At 63.1% G+C, this 14,019-nt stretch overlaps 2 protein-coding genes across 2 annotated transcripts in view; one reads left to right on the top strand and one right to left on the bottom strand.

Annotated features, from left to right (window-relative positions):
* The first annotated feature begins 601 nt into the window (after window positions 1–601).
* On the top strand, window positions 602–9,311 carry CCNB3 (cyclin B3). Its single transcript, XM_075007866.1, has 12 exons — window positions 602–698; window positions 1,379–1,499; window positions 1,956–2,039; window positions 2,802–2,920; window positions 3,862–3,955; window positions 4,438–4,536; window positions 5,001–5,093; window positions 5,605–5,742; window positions 6,356–6,511; window positions 7,232–7,381; window positions 8,090–8,220; window positions 9,049–9,311. Exons 2-12 carry the CDS (start codon window positions 1,410–1,412, stop codon window positions 9,116–9,118), a joined length of 1,224 nt encoding a protein of 407 aa, XP_074863967.1. The 5' UTR covers window positions 602–698; window positions 1,379–1,409; the 3' UTR covers window positions 9,119–9,311.
* Window positions 9,312–10,394: 1,083 nt separating this feature from the next.
* Window positions 10,395–14,019, bottom strand: part of DGKK (diacylglycerol kinase kappa) — a 120,713-nt gene continuing 117,088 nt past the window's right edge. The window contains exon 29 of the mRNA XM_075007515.1: window positions 10,395–12,531. Within this exon, the coding sequence (XP_074863616.1) occupies window positions 12,457–12,531 (75 nt within the window). The 3' untranslated portion in view covers window positions 10,395–12,456. The remainder of the gene's footprint in view (window positions 12,532–14,019) is intronic.

Below are 14,019 nucleotides of genomic sequence, written 5' to 3'. Positions count from 1 at the left end.
ACCGGGGCAGGACGGGCCTGGGTGTCAGACAGGCCCTGCACGGGGCAGAGGGGCCCGGGCGGGGGGGTGCAGAGGGGCCCGGGGGGGGTGGGAGGGGGCAGAAAGGCCCAGGCGGGGGGGTGCAGAGGGGCCCGGGGGGGGTGGGAGGGGGCAGAAAGGCCCAGGCTGGGGGGTGGGAGGGGGCAGAAAGGCCCAGGCGGGGGGGTGCAGAGGGGCCCAGGCTCGGGGGCGGGAGCGAGGGTGGGAGGGATGGCGAGGGCGGGGCCAGGAGGGGGGCAGAAGGGCCCAGGCTGGGGACTGGGAGGGGGCAGAGGGGGCGGGGGCGGGGGCGGGGGCGGGGCCAGCCCGTGCGGCGCTGCGGACGAGGCCGACACTTCCTCGCGGCCTGGCCCTTTAAGGGCAATTTAAACCGAGATGCGCCATTCGGCGAGCACCCAGCCAATGGAAAAGGCGGACAAGTAGACCACGCCCCATTCCGGGATTGGCCCGCCCACCGCCCTGAAGCCCTTTCTCCCATTGGCGGAGGAAAGCGATTTTAAAAACGCTATGGACCGCCCCTTAGCAACCGTAGTGAGCTCGGCTCGCTGATTGGCTGACGGCTGGCCAATCGCAGGCGGTCTCCCGCCAGGGCCGCAGTTTTCAAATCCACATTGTGCCGCAGCCGCAGCCGGGATCGGGGCCGGGCGCTGAGCGGGCAGGTGAGCTCCGGGCCCCGCCCCCACTGCCCCCCTCATTGTCCTCCCCAGGGGCTGCCCCCCATTGCACCCCCCCGGGGTCTGACACCCCCCATTGTCCCCCCCCAGGGCTCTGCCCCCTGTTGCACCCCCCGGGGTCTGACATCCCCCCACTGCCCCCCCCGGGGTCTGACACCCCCCATTGTCCCCCCCAGGGCTCTGCCCCCCATTGCCCTCCCCGGGGGTCTGACACCCCCCCATTGTCCCCCCGCAGGGGTCTGGCCTCCCCATTGCCCTCCCCGGGAGCCACTCCCTCGAGCTGCCACCCCCCGGGGCTGCGAGGTCCCCTCTTCCCTCTCCTCCCCCGGCTCTGCAACCCCCCCCCCCCCGCCGCCCCAGACATGGCCCCCGTGGTACCAGCCTGCCTTGCGCACACAAGCACCACCCCCGATATGCCCGGACTGCCAGATCCCTTCTCTCCCCTGAGCCGCAGGAGCGAGGGGAGTGTGCACAGAAACAACCCCACCTCTCCTTCACCTGCTCACGGGTGCCATTGGGCAAGTCCTCCTCCCCGCCTCAGTTTCCCCACGTGGTGGGTGCGGAAAAAGGCTGCTTGCCCAGCGCAGGGGGAGGCGGAGGTCCTAAGTCCCTAAAGTGCACTGAGACCCTTAATTAGCATTTGGGGTCCTCCCTCGTCTGCACAGGTGTGTGCTTGGGCAGAGGCTGACAGCAACAATGCCGGTGCCACGCAATGCCAAGCCCCCAGGCAGCAAACAGCTGCGGCCTGGCAAAGCAGGAGCAGTCGAGAATGGCAGAGCTGAGAAGGTGAGTCTGTAGGCTGGCGCTGCCCTGCTGCCCCAGGGAGCTAGGGCTTTGTGGGTACGGGTGGCTTACTGGCCCCCGGGGGTTGCAATGGGCCATCCTGGCAAAGGTGCAGGGGCGGCTGGGGAGGGTGCTTCTCCCTCTGCTCAGAGCTGGGCCAAGACCAGTCCTAGCACTTGGTCATGTAAATGCTTTCAAGTCTGCTTGGGCAGCCCCACAGCTCTGGATCCCATATATAAATGTATATATATTTGGCTCTGTTCTCTCAGGCTGTGCTGAGGTGGATGCAGCATCAGGCAGGCAGGCCATCCCACTCGCCCACCCAGCCACCCCTTTGTTCTCCTGGAAGCTGGTTGGGCTGTGGGGCTCCGTCCCACGTCTGGGCCTGGCTGCGCGGGAAGGGTGGTGGTGGTGAAGCTCATGCTTGGTGTTGTCTCACTCGGCTGCTGCTGGCGCTAGGAGGAGAGCTGTCAAGCCAAGAGGTCCCCATCGTCGCCCCAGGGGGCTCCGAAGAAGAGGTCGGCCTTCGGAGACCTCACAAACGTAAGAGTTGGAGAAGCTTACAGAATACAGGACCCTGGGTGGTAGATGGCCGATGGCTGGAAGCTGGGACTGAAGGCCTGATTCTCTTCATGCTCTCAGACTTGTCTGGCCCTGGCCACTGCCCGCCTCCTGGACAGTTGGTCTGAGCCAGGGCGGCCGATCTTTGTTCTTGTGCCGTGATTGTAGAGGAGAGATGGCTGCACTAGTTCCCTGGCTGTGCTGCGGTGGCTGAAAGTTCCCAGTGGTGAACACGCTGCATTGTTGTGATGACCGGAGCTGGTCTCTCATCGGCCGGGAGAGTTCAGGCTCTAGACACGCAAACCTGCCCTTGGAGAGTCTGGGGGTGCAGATAACAAGGTGCCTGGCCAGCCCCAGGGGCTGCACCAAGAACAGCTGCCCAGAGCTTTAGCGCCAGCACCCCAGAATCTGGGGTCACCTGGAGCATTTGGGGCCACGGGAGCGGTGCTCCACTCACTGCAAGCCCTAGCCAGCTGGCCAGGAGCGTGGGCTATCAGAGCCCCACAGTACCACAAGCCCCAGGTCCTGGTGCCCTGCCTGGCCAGAGCGCGTGGCAGTCTCCTGGTACGGTGCCTACCTGGAGTCGTCCCCCCGGGGCTTTGTCTGATTGCTAGGTGGTCCCTGACCTCTGATACCAAGTGATGGACCCCCGTGGGCAGTGGGGCTCTCCAGCTGGCTAGGCAGGGGTATGCCACTGCCCTGTGCACTGTGCTGAGCTCCCATGCCTGCCCTCTCCCCTGCTAGGCACACAAGACCCAGGCTGGCCCGGGGAAGAAGGAGGCAGTGAAGGCTGGGCCCAGGAAGGCGCAGAAGGGCCCAGCCACTCAGGGGGTCTTGAAGAACAATGAGCTCAACTCGAAAAAGTGAGTAACTGGGAGCCCGGATGCTGCCCAGCCCCACCAGCCCCTTGTGGCTGCACTGGGCCCTCACTCTCGCGGACGTGCCTTTGCCCTGTGTCCCGCTGGGGTTAGCACAGCGCTGGCTGCCGCTTTCCACACTGCAGCCCTAGGAGACCCCTTGGCAGAGGCTTCATGCCTCTGGGCTCTCAGGGCTCTGATGGCAGGACCCTGCACCAGCTGGGAGGGCAGACCTCCCTAGGGAGGCTTTCTCCGGTGAGAGCCTGCGCAGCTTGCCTCTGTGCGCTCTGCAGCCCCCTGGGAAGACAGAGGGAAGCATGTAGTGGGAGCAGCGAGGGGGCCACCCCTCAGTCCTGGCTGACTGATGCACAGGGCAGAGAAGCGGAATCCCAGGGCACGAAGGAGAGGCTGGGTGTGGAATCCTGGGCCGTTGTGAGCCCCGTCTGCCTGGAAACAGCAGACACACGTGCCTGCCTGGGTGAGGAGAGGCGGTGGTGCGCTGCAGGGTGGGGGTTGAGACCCCCTAAAGCAGGGACGAGAGGACTTCAGCGGAATCGTATCACAGCGTGTGAGGATGTGCCTCTTCCCCGCCCGGGTGACCCCTGCACAAGCGCTCCTGCGACCAGCAGTGCCGTGGGAGTCGAGCGGAGCGTGGGTGCTGATGGGGACAGCGGGAGCCTTTGTGGAGATGTGGGTGGAGAGAAAATGCGGCAGGGCTCCAAAGCCTCCGGCTGCAGGAGTCGGCCAGTCACAGGCAGGCGTCTTCGCCCCTCGGGGGGTTCTAGTGCCACCCTGAAGCAGTGACCACCAGGAGCTGTTGGAGAGGGGGTCCTGGGCTAGCTGCATCCTGCTCTGCTGGGATCTGGCGACGACCCTGGGACGTGAGTCAGACCCTGCCTGGCCTGGCCTGCTGCAGCGTCTGACCCGCTCTTGGCTGCTTTCGCTAGGGCAGCGAGGAAAACGCCCCCCGCGGAGGTGCCTGCTGAGCCCAGCCTGCTTCCCAAGAACGACTCGGGGCCGGAAGAGCCGGTGCCCGTGCAGGTCAGTGGAGTCAGGCGCCCAGCATGGGCCGAGCGCCCGGGGGGAGGGCTGGACCGGCAGGCGCATGGTGCACTGCTTGCAGGTGACAGTCCCTGGTGGGTGGGCGCTCCTTCTCCTCTCCCTGGCGGTACCAGAGCCGTGCCTGCGATTGCTGCCTCCACTGCTCCCCACCATGAGGGACGGCACCTCCAGCCCGACCGTCTGTATGCCTGGAGCTGAGCAGCTGCACACGGGCTGGGGGTGGGCAGACAGCTGGAGTGATGTCCAGCTAGGGAGTGCCGCAGGCAGGCCTGAGGCGAGGGCACAGCTGCAGGGACAGGGCACGTGGCGCTGCTCTGCTGCAGGCCGGGGCTTGCCTCGCAGCCGACCCGGTGAGACAGCTGTGAGCAGAGCAGGCGGGGACTGGCCCTCATCTCGGCGCCTCCTTCTTGCGAGCGCTCGGGACTCCGCTGTGGTACCCCCCCCCCTCGCCTTGCCCGCAGGCCCCAGCCATCGAGGACATCGACAGGGAGCAGCTGGGCGACCCCTACGCCAGCGCCGAGTACGCCAAGGAGATCTTCGCCTACATGAAGGAGCGAGAGGTGCGCAGCACGCCGGGCTCTGTACGCATCTGCTTCCTCCCCTGCTGGACCAGCCCAGCCCGGCCTCCAAGCTCGCTCGGCCCTGCCCTGGGCATGCCAGGCTGGAGCGGGAGGTGCCCAGGAAGGAGCCAAAATGCCCCCATGCTCTGGAAGTCCTGTTGTCTGCAGGGAACTGAGTGCACCTCATGCCATTGCCAGGGAGAGAAGCTGCCTTGGCAGGGGGACAGCTGGGCTCGGCCCTTTGTCCTGTGGTGTGCAGCTCTCTGCTTAGCCTCCCTTGGGCCCAGGGCTCCCGAGCAGGAGCAGGGTGGGATCAGCCAGGCACAAGGGCTGGCGCAGGGGCGGGCAGCTGCAGGCCTGTCCTGGGGTGGGGGCGTGTTAGCAGCCTGTCTGTGCCCAGGCAGGGCCGTGAATTCAGCCCCTCCCCTGCTGTGCTCACTAACAGCCTCTGCCCTCCCTTGCAGGAGAAGTTCCTGCTCCCAAACTACATGGAGAAGCAGTACGACATCAGCAGGGACATGAGAGCCATCCTGGTGGACTGGATGGTGGAGGTCCAGGTGCGCACTGGGGAGGGCGAAGCCCGGGGTGCGCGGCTGGGGGAGGGCCAGACCACCCCTCCCTCCCTGTGCCCCCAGCCAAGCAGGCGCTGAATGGAGCAGAGCTCCACTGCCCAGCCCTGAGGGGGCGCCGGGGGGCTGTGAGTGACTTCAGCAAAGGGGCTGCAGGCTGGGAGAGGGAGGTTTTACCACGTCCCACGCGTCGGTGGGAGGGGCTGTTACCTCCTGGGGACACTGGCTCTGATCCTGCCCTGCAGAGAGGAGGCACCTGGGGGTGACCCCTCCAGGAGCCCTTCCCTGGGCCTGGGCCCTCGGGGCCGGCCGCCTGGGGCGGAGCAGGAGGTGCGGCTGCAGCTGGCAATAGGAAGCGCGTGTCCCGGGTTGCCGCAGGGAGAGTCCTGGGAGCAGGGCAGGTGAGGGGCCCTGTGGCCCTGGTGTCGCAGGCCCTGTGGGAGTGCGGCCGGCAGGGCTGCCGCGGGCTGGCACGTGCCCACCGAGCCGCCTCCCTCAGGAGAACTTCGAGCTGACCCATGAGACGCTGTACCTGGCGGTGAAGCTGGTGGATAACTACCTGGCGGAGGTGGTGAGCGCGAGGGACAAACTCCAGCTCATCGGCTCCACGGCCATCCTCATCGCCTCCAAGTTCGAGGTGAGCGGCCGGCAGAGCCCGCGGGGGGCTGGGGGAGCCTGGCCGGTCGGGATCAGGTCATGCTTCCCGGGCGCACACTGGCCGGCTCGTTAACCTGGCCCCAGAGCTCTTCCCAGCCTGGCTAAGTAGGTGGGTCAGTGCGGGGCCCCTTGCGCCCGTGCAGGGAGGGGCACAGGGCCCCAGTAGCACATGTGGCTAAGGCTGCAGCGCAGTGCTCAGCTGTCGCTGCTGGGAAGGCTCCAGCGCTGGAGTGGCAGCGGGTGGGGGGGGCTGGAATTCACCCCTAGGCTGAGGTTTGTCTTACCCCTGCGGCCGGTCTCGTCTGTCAGGGCCCCGCCATCCACACAGGTCACTGGGCGAGTGGCCTGGGGCCCAGGCTGTGCCAGCCAGTGGGGAGGTTCCAAAGCTAACGGTGCCCCTCCAAGTGGGGCCTGGTGTGGGTCCTGCGGGCTGTGCGCTGCAGGAGCTGCGCTGGCCGCAGGAGGGCGAGCAGCCCGAATCGCCAGCAGCACAGGTAACCTCACCTGTGTCTCCTGCCACCGGAGCCTTGGCGCAGGAGCGCCCTGGCCTGGCTGCAGGTGGGGCTGAGCGTTCCTCGCCTGCCCCTCTTCAGGAGCGCTGCCCCCCGTGCGTGGACGACTTCCTCTACATCTGCGACGACGCCTACAAGCGGGAGGAGCTGATTACCATGGAGATGAGCATCCTTCGCACGCTGAAGTTCGACATCAACATTCCCATCCCCTATCGCTTCCTGCGGAGGTTTGCCAAGGTGGGCGTGTGTCGCGACACTGCTGGCGGGAAGTGAGCCTGGCCTGGGCATCCGATGCCAACGCCCTCGTTGGCACTGCCTGCCTCGTCCCCCGCAGAGGGGCTGGAACCAGCGCCACGCTTGCACCTGCCTCCCCATTGCTCCCAGAACCTGCTGGCCCTCTGCGCTGTGGCACCTGGAGGCCAGTCGTGGCTCAGCACCGGCCCCAGGGGACCCAGAGCCCACAGGCAGGGGAAATGCTGTGCCATGCCAGGAACGGCACCGTCTCCACTTGCTCCTTGGCTGGGCAGCCCAGCTCCTCCGCCCCTGCCCAGTGCTGCCCCCTGCTCTGCCCAGCGTGCCAGCTGGGGAGAGGGATGGGGGGCTGGTTTGGCTGGGGACTCCAGAAGGGAAAGGAGTGTTTGGTGCTCAGGGTGGCAGACGAGCTCCTGTACAGGCCTCGGGTGCAGGAGCCTCCTCCCTGGGGGTCAGGTCGGCCCCAGCTGCAGGGCCAAGAGAGCTGGATGGGTGCACTCAGCCACTCTCCCCGTGGGGTGCCTGAGTCCTCCCCCACCGAGCCCCGGCGGGGCCCTTGCTGCAGCCTGCTGGCAGCTGTCTGCAGGGCAGGAGAGCCGTGCCCCTGTCACGCCGGACAGGCAGCCTGCTCCCGACTGCCCACCTTGCCTGGGGCAGCACAAGAGGCTCAGTCTCACCACGGCTCCTTTCCCTGCCACGCCCCAGTGTGCTCACGCCAGCATGGAGACACTGACCCTGGCCCGCTTCATCTGCGAGATGACGCTGCTGGAGTACGACTACGTGCAGGAGAGCGCCTCCAAGCTGGCTGCCAGCTGCCTGCTCCTGGCACTCACCATGAAGAACCTCGGCGGATGGGTGAGTGCCCAGCCCGGCTGTCCTGCACCCGCTGCAGCTGACAACCCCAGGCCAAGGGGGTGCTCCCAGACCCTGCTGCCCACACAGGAACCCCCAGCCTGGGCGGGCAGGGAGGCCCCACCCTTCCCATGTCTCCCCTAGTCCTGCCTCCAGCAGCCAGCTCCAGGGAAGTCCCTAACCCAACTGCTCACCAGGGATTCTCTGAGTCCCACGCCTGCTTCTCAGGGCCCCTGGTGACTGGGCTGCCCCTCCCCCCCAAGCCTGCAGGCTGGGGGCTGTGTACTGGGCGGACCACGTGTACTGGGCAGGCCCCGGGACCTTGGAGGGGAGTGAGAGAAGGGGCAGCTCATGGCAGCCTCCAAGCCCAGCCCTCTGCAGGCACAGTGGAAACCCTGCTCCTGGATCCTCACCCTCCCCAGCACCCCACAGGCTGGGGGCGGAGACTGTCCCACGCTCCCTGCTTGGCAGCTGCCGTGGGAGCTTGGCTGTCCCTGGCCTCAGAGTCCCTGAGTGCGGCTGGCCTTGGCCATTGCTTTGGCTTTGTGTGGAGACCAGCATGGGCCTGGCTGTGCTCTGCCCACGAGGAGAGGTGAGCGGGGCTCAGTGGGGCCAGTGACCTGTGGGTGGCCTGTGCTGGAGTCCAGCCCTGCAGCCATTCTGGGCCAGGGCGTCCCGGGTCCAGGCTCTGAGCGCTGTCACGCCTTGCAGAGCCCCACGCTGGAGTATTACAGCGGGTACAGCTCGCGCGAACTCCAGCCGCTGGTGAAGAGGCTGAACTTCCTGCTGACCTACCAGCGCGACGTCAAGCTGAAAGCGGTGCGGACCAAGTACTCCCACCGGTGAGTGCTGCTCTGGGCGGTGGTGCACCGGGGCTGGGCCGGCAGAAGTTCCTCCCCTGGCCAGCACGGGGTGCTGCATGGGGCACATCGCCTGCCTGGCCATCCTGGGGCAGCAGCTGTGCAGCTGTTGCCTGATCCGTGTGCCCAGCTGCCCCAGACCCACTGCAGCCTCAGTTTCCCCCAGACAGTGGGCTCAGCTGGGCTGGCCTCTGGCTTGTTGTGGGGCCAGGGCTGGGCTGGCTGCCCCCATGGCTCTGATCTTTGGCTCTTTAGAGCTAGCTGGGGCTCAAGCAGCCTGGGCCTGCTGCAGCCCTGGGGCATGCCGTCACAGACAGGCTCAGCAGGAGCTCTCTGTGCTAGGCGGGGGCCAGCTGGGTTTCTAGCCTCAGTGCTGAGTGGAAGGGCTCCTTGCTGCGCTGCAGTGGCAAAGCCATGGTGCAGGCTGGAGGCAGGGACCGCGCTGGAACACGGGCGGGCCACAGGCCTCTGTTGGGGAGAGGGGGTAGCACCTGCAAAGGGAGAGATTTGCCCTTTGCTGCTGCTACAGGCCGGGAGCCTGGATTCCCTGGGAAGCTTGTTACGCACTCAGGTCCCAGGCACCACAAGGCCTCTGCTGCACCTGGAGAACGCAGCAGCAGGGACCAGGCATGGGGGCAGGGGTTGGACTGACAGGCTCATGTCAGTTACACGCCAATGCCCAAGGAACTCCTTGGCTGCTGCCCCCAGGCGCCTGGCTGGGGCTCAGTGCCCTCCGACTGGCCAGAGCTCTCCCCTCCCAGGCCCCGTCAGGCCTGGGCTGCGTGTCTAACACCTGTGTCGCCTTTCCAGAGTCTTCTTCGAGGTGGCCAAGAGCACGCCCATGGACATGCTGCAGCTGGAGGCAGCTCTGAACAGCTAGCCCGGGGCCGGAGGCAGCTCTCCTGGGCTCCAGGAGGGGTGCGCAGCCCATCTGTAAATAGCCTGTACATAGAGTCGCCTTCCCTTGGCCTGGCTGGGTCTGTACATAGAGTTTTAATGTTAATGGGGGGAAAAAAAACAGAAGATGTTACTGGGGGACTAACTGTGTTTAAAAAAAAGCCAATAAACTCTTGTGTATCTGTCCTGCCTGGCAGAGTCCATGTGGCATCCCCAGCCCAGCAGCAGGGGGAGGTCAGAGCCCCTTGTAGGGGTCCCAGGGAGCCACTCCCTGCCCCCAGGGAACGTCCCACAGGCCGGGGCATGGGGGGATGTATGTGGCCCACGGTCCCACAGAGGGGGAGCTGGGGAAGGGGGTAACATTTGGCGTCCTCTAGTCCATCGCGCCAGTCAGTCTCTGCTGTCCAGTGCTGGGGCTCGCGGGGTGCTGGGTGCCTACCCTGCTTCTAGCCAATGGTGCTTCCGCTCGGGCTGGTGGGGTCTTGCATCCCAAGCCGGCGCGCGGCAGTAGCGGGGTGCACCTGGGGTGGCTGCATGGCATCACGGGAGCTAGGGCCGGGTGGCGCTTTGCAAGCTGCGTGCTGAGCAGTGACTGCACGCTCGCAAACAGCCCAAAAGCGACTTCTCCTCCGGCTGCATGTCCGCCACCCCGCCGCGCATCCCCAGGCTGCACACGTCTCCCCCCGCCCACCCTTAGGGGCCACATCCCCACACAGCACGGGTGCGCGCGTGCGCGCTACGAGGGGCGTGGCAAGTGGGAGAGATGCCGTTGGCTTTACAGGCCGGGCTGCTGCTCAGGCCCTGCCCTCTTGTGTGAACCAAACGTCTCTGAATTACCAGCCGCTTCCCGGGCCAGGGAGACAATGGCCTCCCCACCCCCACCCCCCCGAGCAGTTGTGCGTGCCCCCAGCTACCAGCCTCCTCAGCAATCGCCACCCCCCCTATGCTGAGCTTTCTTCTCACCGCTCCAGCTCCTGGAGGCGGGAGCCAGGGAATCACAGCTCGTCATCCTCACAGGGCACCTGGCCCTTGGCGGGGGCGAACCCTGATGCTACAGCTCCTCCCCGAAATGTCCTGGCACCCGTCCCCTGTAGGCAGTACTTAGGCTTGCAGGAGGCCTGGCGCACGTTCGCCAGCCCGAACAGCTGTCTTTAAGGCTGAGAAGGGAGGCCGTCCCCCAGCCCGCAAGCAAGCAGCCTGGCCCCGGGGCCCTGGTCTCGCCCAAGCCGCACCAGTAAAACCCCACACAACTGGTCCCATCCATTTAATCGTTTATGGTTTGCAAACCCCTGGAGGCCACGGGCCCCCTGCTGCCAGCCCCTCAGCTGTAGGAGCGGCAGCTGGGCAGGGCAGTGGTGGCAGGCATCCTCTCCCTACTGCCGCTGTCTTGCTTCCCCCCAGCTCAGCTCAGCAGCCAGCGTGTGAGCACGGCTGTCCTCACACCACCACCCCCTGCACCCCGGCTTAGCTTCCTGTCGCCAACCTCTTGCCAAGGCCGGTGCTGGCACAAACTGGGCTTGTTTAGTTTGGAAAAGAGAAGATTGAGGGGGGACATGATAGCAGTTTTCAGGTATCTAAAAGGGTGTCATAAGGCAGAGGGAGGGAACTTGCTCTTCCTTGCCTCTGAGGATAGAACAAGAGGCAATGGACTGAAATTGCAGCAAGGGAGGTTCAGGTTGGACATTAGGAAAAAGTTCCTAACTGTCAGGGTGATCAACCAGTGGAACGAATTGCCAAGGGAGGTGGTAGAATCTCCATCCCTGGAGATATTTAAGAAGAGGTTAGATAGGTGGCTTTCCGGGGTGGTCTAGAAAGTGCTTGGTCCTGCCATGAGGGCAGGGGGCTGGACTCGATGGCCTCTCGAGGTCCCTTCCAGTCCTACTCTTCTATGAGTCTAAGTGGGGCTGAGGGTGATATGGTCAACTGCATCAGGCCAGCGGCCTGGGGGTGCGTGGAGGGCGTCCTACCCTCCCACCCCTTCGGGTGATGAACAGAGGGAGCACTGTGCCTGCTTCACCCTTCAGGCCTCCCTCCCTCCAGGGAAAAGGCCCCGTAACCACCCTCCCCCGCCAGGCAGTCACTACACACACCACCCACGTGATCACAAGGGCGCACCCTGAGCCCAGGCAGGCTGGTGCCTTACACACCCCCAGCCGCCCGCATGGCTCCTGGAGGGGCGCCCGCAGCACAGAATAAATTACATGTTCACATTTCACGGCACGGCAATAAATATCTTCTGGGAAAGGAGTTACAGACCTGAACCCCAGGGTACAGCTGGAGACCAGCTGCACGGAAGGAGCTGGGGACGGCGGCTGAATCGGTTGGTGTGTGTCATGTTTACCACTTCCAGCGCCACCAGGTTGAGCTGGGTAAAGGGGCTGGCGGGGTTGCATGAGCTGGGCTCCCCGGCTTCAGCAGTCCTGAGGGGCGAGGGCCAACGGGCCTGGGCATGGTGTCCAGTCGCCTCAGCAGATGACCCAACATGCCCTGGGGCTGCTGAGCGACCAGCTACGTTCCACGGGCAGGGCCCCTGGCGCGCTGAGCTGCACCATGCAGGGGGTCAGGCCTGGGCTCCAGGCAACTGGCAAACAAAAGCAATAGAAGTGCTGGTGGTGCTGAGCGGCCTTGGGACGATGCCGGGTGGGAAAGGGGGCCCTGCACGCCCTGTCTCGGCCACTTGGATGTGGAGCACACACTGCCAGGAGCCCGAGCGGATCACAGCTTTGAAATGAGACACACCCTTGGGGCCGGGGAGGCGTGCCCAGGACCTGACGGAGGTACCCTCTCGCCGGATGGCGACACACGGCGGCTTGCAGCCTTTGAGTGTTGTGCATTGTCTCGGCCAGGGCCCAGCTCATGGACTCGCACATGACTCCATCTCCTCCACGATGACGCCTGGAAGTCGCCAGCTGAATGTAACTTGGAAACCCCGCAGCTCACCTCGCGTGTGGTCCTGCCTTGTCTCACAGCTACACATGGCAATGAACAGCTGAGCGCCCACCAGCAAGCACAGAAACCAAAGCCACCAGGGCAAAGCGGGCAGTGATGCTCTTTGGCAATGATGGAAATGTGAATGGTCCCGGGGCCCGTGGGGAGCAGGGAAGGGCAGTGTTCTGGGGTAAGGGGTCCACAGCCACCCAGGCTGAGCCCTTTGCTGAAGAGCTCTGTCTGCACCCGGAGCAAACGTGCTCAAGAGCATATGTCATGGGGTGTAGCGTTCTAGACTGCCTTTTCCAGACTTCAGGATCTAGATGACCCGTCCAGAGTTAAGCTTCACCATCGCCATCACTGGCCACATTCTTTTGCCCTTAATCTGCTTTTCTAAGGCTGGTTGCTGAGGTCTTTAGTTCCCTGGAGAATCCTCTTCATGTGGCCCACCTTGGTTATCCCCAGATCCTCAATAAAAAGAAGCAGAGGAGACAGGGTGAGTTGTATAACCGTGCCCCTGACAGATGCCCGCAGCAGGTCTGACCACAGCCCACGTCAGACGGTTTTATTCCTGAGGAACTTGAACATAAAATGGCCACACTGGGTCAGAGCAAAGGTCCACCCAGCCCGGTATCCCATCTGCCGACAGCGGCCACTGCCAGGTGCCCCAGCAGGAGTGAACCGAACAGGTAACAATCTCTTTCCTGCCATCCATCTCCAGCTTCTGACCACGAGAGGCCAGGGACACCGTTCCTACCCAGCCTGGCTAATCGCCATTCATGGACCTAATCTTTGAACTCCCTTATAGTCCTTGCTGTCACCGCCTCCTCTGGGGAGGACTCCACAGGCTGACTGCGCTGTGTGAAAAGGAACTTCCTTTTATTAGTTTTAAACCTGCCGCTCATTCATTTCATGGGGTGTCCTCCAGTTCTGGTATTATGGGCACCAGTAAATAACTTTCCTTGTTCGCTTTCCCCACACCGCTCATACGTGTGTGTACCGCTGGCACAACCCCCCCGAGGCTCCTCTTTTCTAAGATGAAAAGTTCTAGTTGCTTTAATCACTCGTCACACAGGACCCGCTCCAAACCCCTCGTCATTTTAGTTGCCCTATTCTCATCCTTCTCTAATGCCAGTATATCTTCTTTGAGATGAGGTGACCACAGCTGTACGCAGTACTCACAATGTGGGCGTATCATGGTTTTGTATAATGGCAATAAGAGCTTCTCCGTCTTATTCTCTACCCCTTTTTTAAGGATTCCTAACACCCTGTTTGCTTTTCTGATTGCCGCTGCCACTGCGCAGATGTTCTCAGAGAACTGTCCATGAACTATCCCCAACATTGCTTTCCTGATGAGTTGTAGCTAAATTAGCCCCCATCATAGTGTATGTACAGTTGGGGTTATTTTTTTCCAACGTGCATTACTTTATATTTAGCTACATTAAATGCTATTTGCAATTTTGTTGCCCACTCACTCAGTTTTGTGAGATCCTTTTGAAGTTCTTCACAGTCTGCTTTAGCCTTAACTATCTTGAGCAGTTTAGTGTCACCTGCAAACTTTGCCACCTCACAATTTACCCCTTTCTCCGGATCGTTTTTGATTAAGTTGAACAGGATTGGTTCCAGGACTGACCCTTGGGGAATGCCACTAATTAACCCTCTCCATTTCTGAAAATTAACTATTTATTTCTACCTTCTGTTTCCTGCCCTTTAACCAGTTCTCAATCCATGAAAGGCTCTTCCCTCTTAGCCTGCGACAACTTAATTTACATAAGAGCCTTTGGAGGGGGACCTTGTCAAAGGTTTTCTGGAAATCTAAGTACGCTTTATCTAGTGGACCCCCCTGGTTCACACGCTTTTTGACCCCTTCAAAGAACTACTAGACTAGTAAGACGGGATTTCCCTTAAAAGAAACCATGTTGACTTTTGCCCAACAAATTATGTTCTTCTACATGT

Source organism: Carettochelys insculpta, chromosome 13, assembly GCF_033958435.1.
Source record: "Carettochelys insculpta isolate YL-2023 chromosome 13, ASM3395843v1, whole genome shotgun sequence".
NCBI lineage: Eukaryota > Metazoa > Chordata > Testudines > Carettochelyidae > Carettochelys > Carettochelys insculpta.
This window is presented reverse-complemented; position numbering and strand designations above follow the sequence as displayed.

Coding starts and splice junctions, on each gene's coding strand:
- CCNB3 (XM_075007866.1), top strand. CDS start 1,410: ATGCCGGTGCCACGCAATGCCAAGCCCCCAGGCAGCAAACAGCTGCGG. Junction 3,956..4,437: donor AAGAGCCGGTGCCCGTGCAG/GTCAGTGGAGTC, acceptor CCTTGCCCGCAG/GCCCCAGCCATCGAGGACAT. Junction 4,537..5,000: donor CCTACATGAAGGAGCGAGAG/GTGCGCAGCACG, acceptor CCTCCCTTGCAG/GAGAAGTTCCTGCTCCCAAA.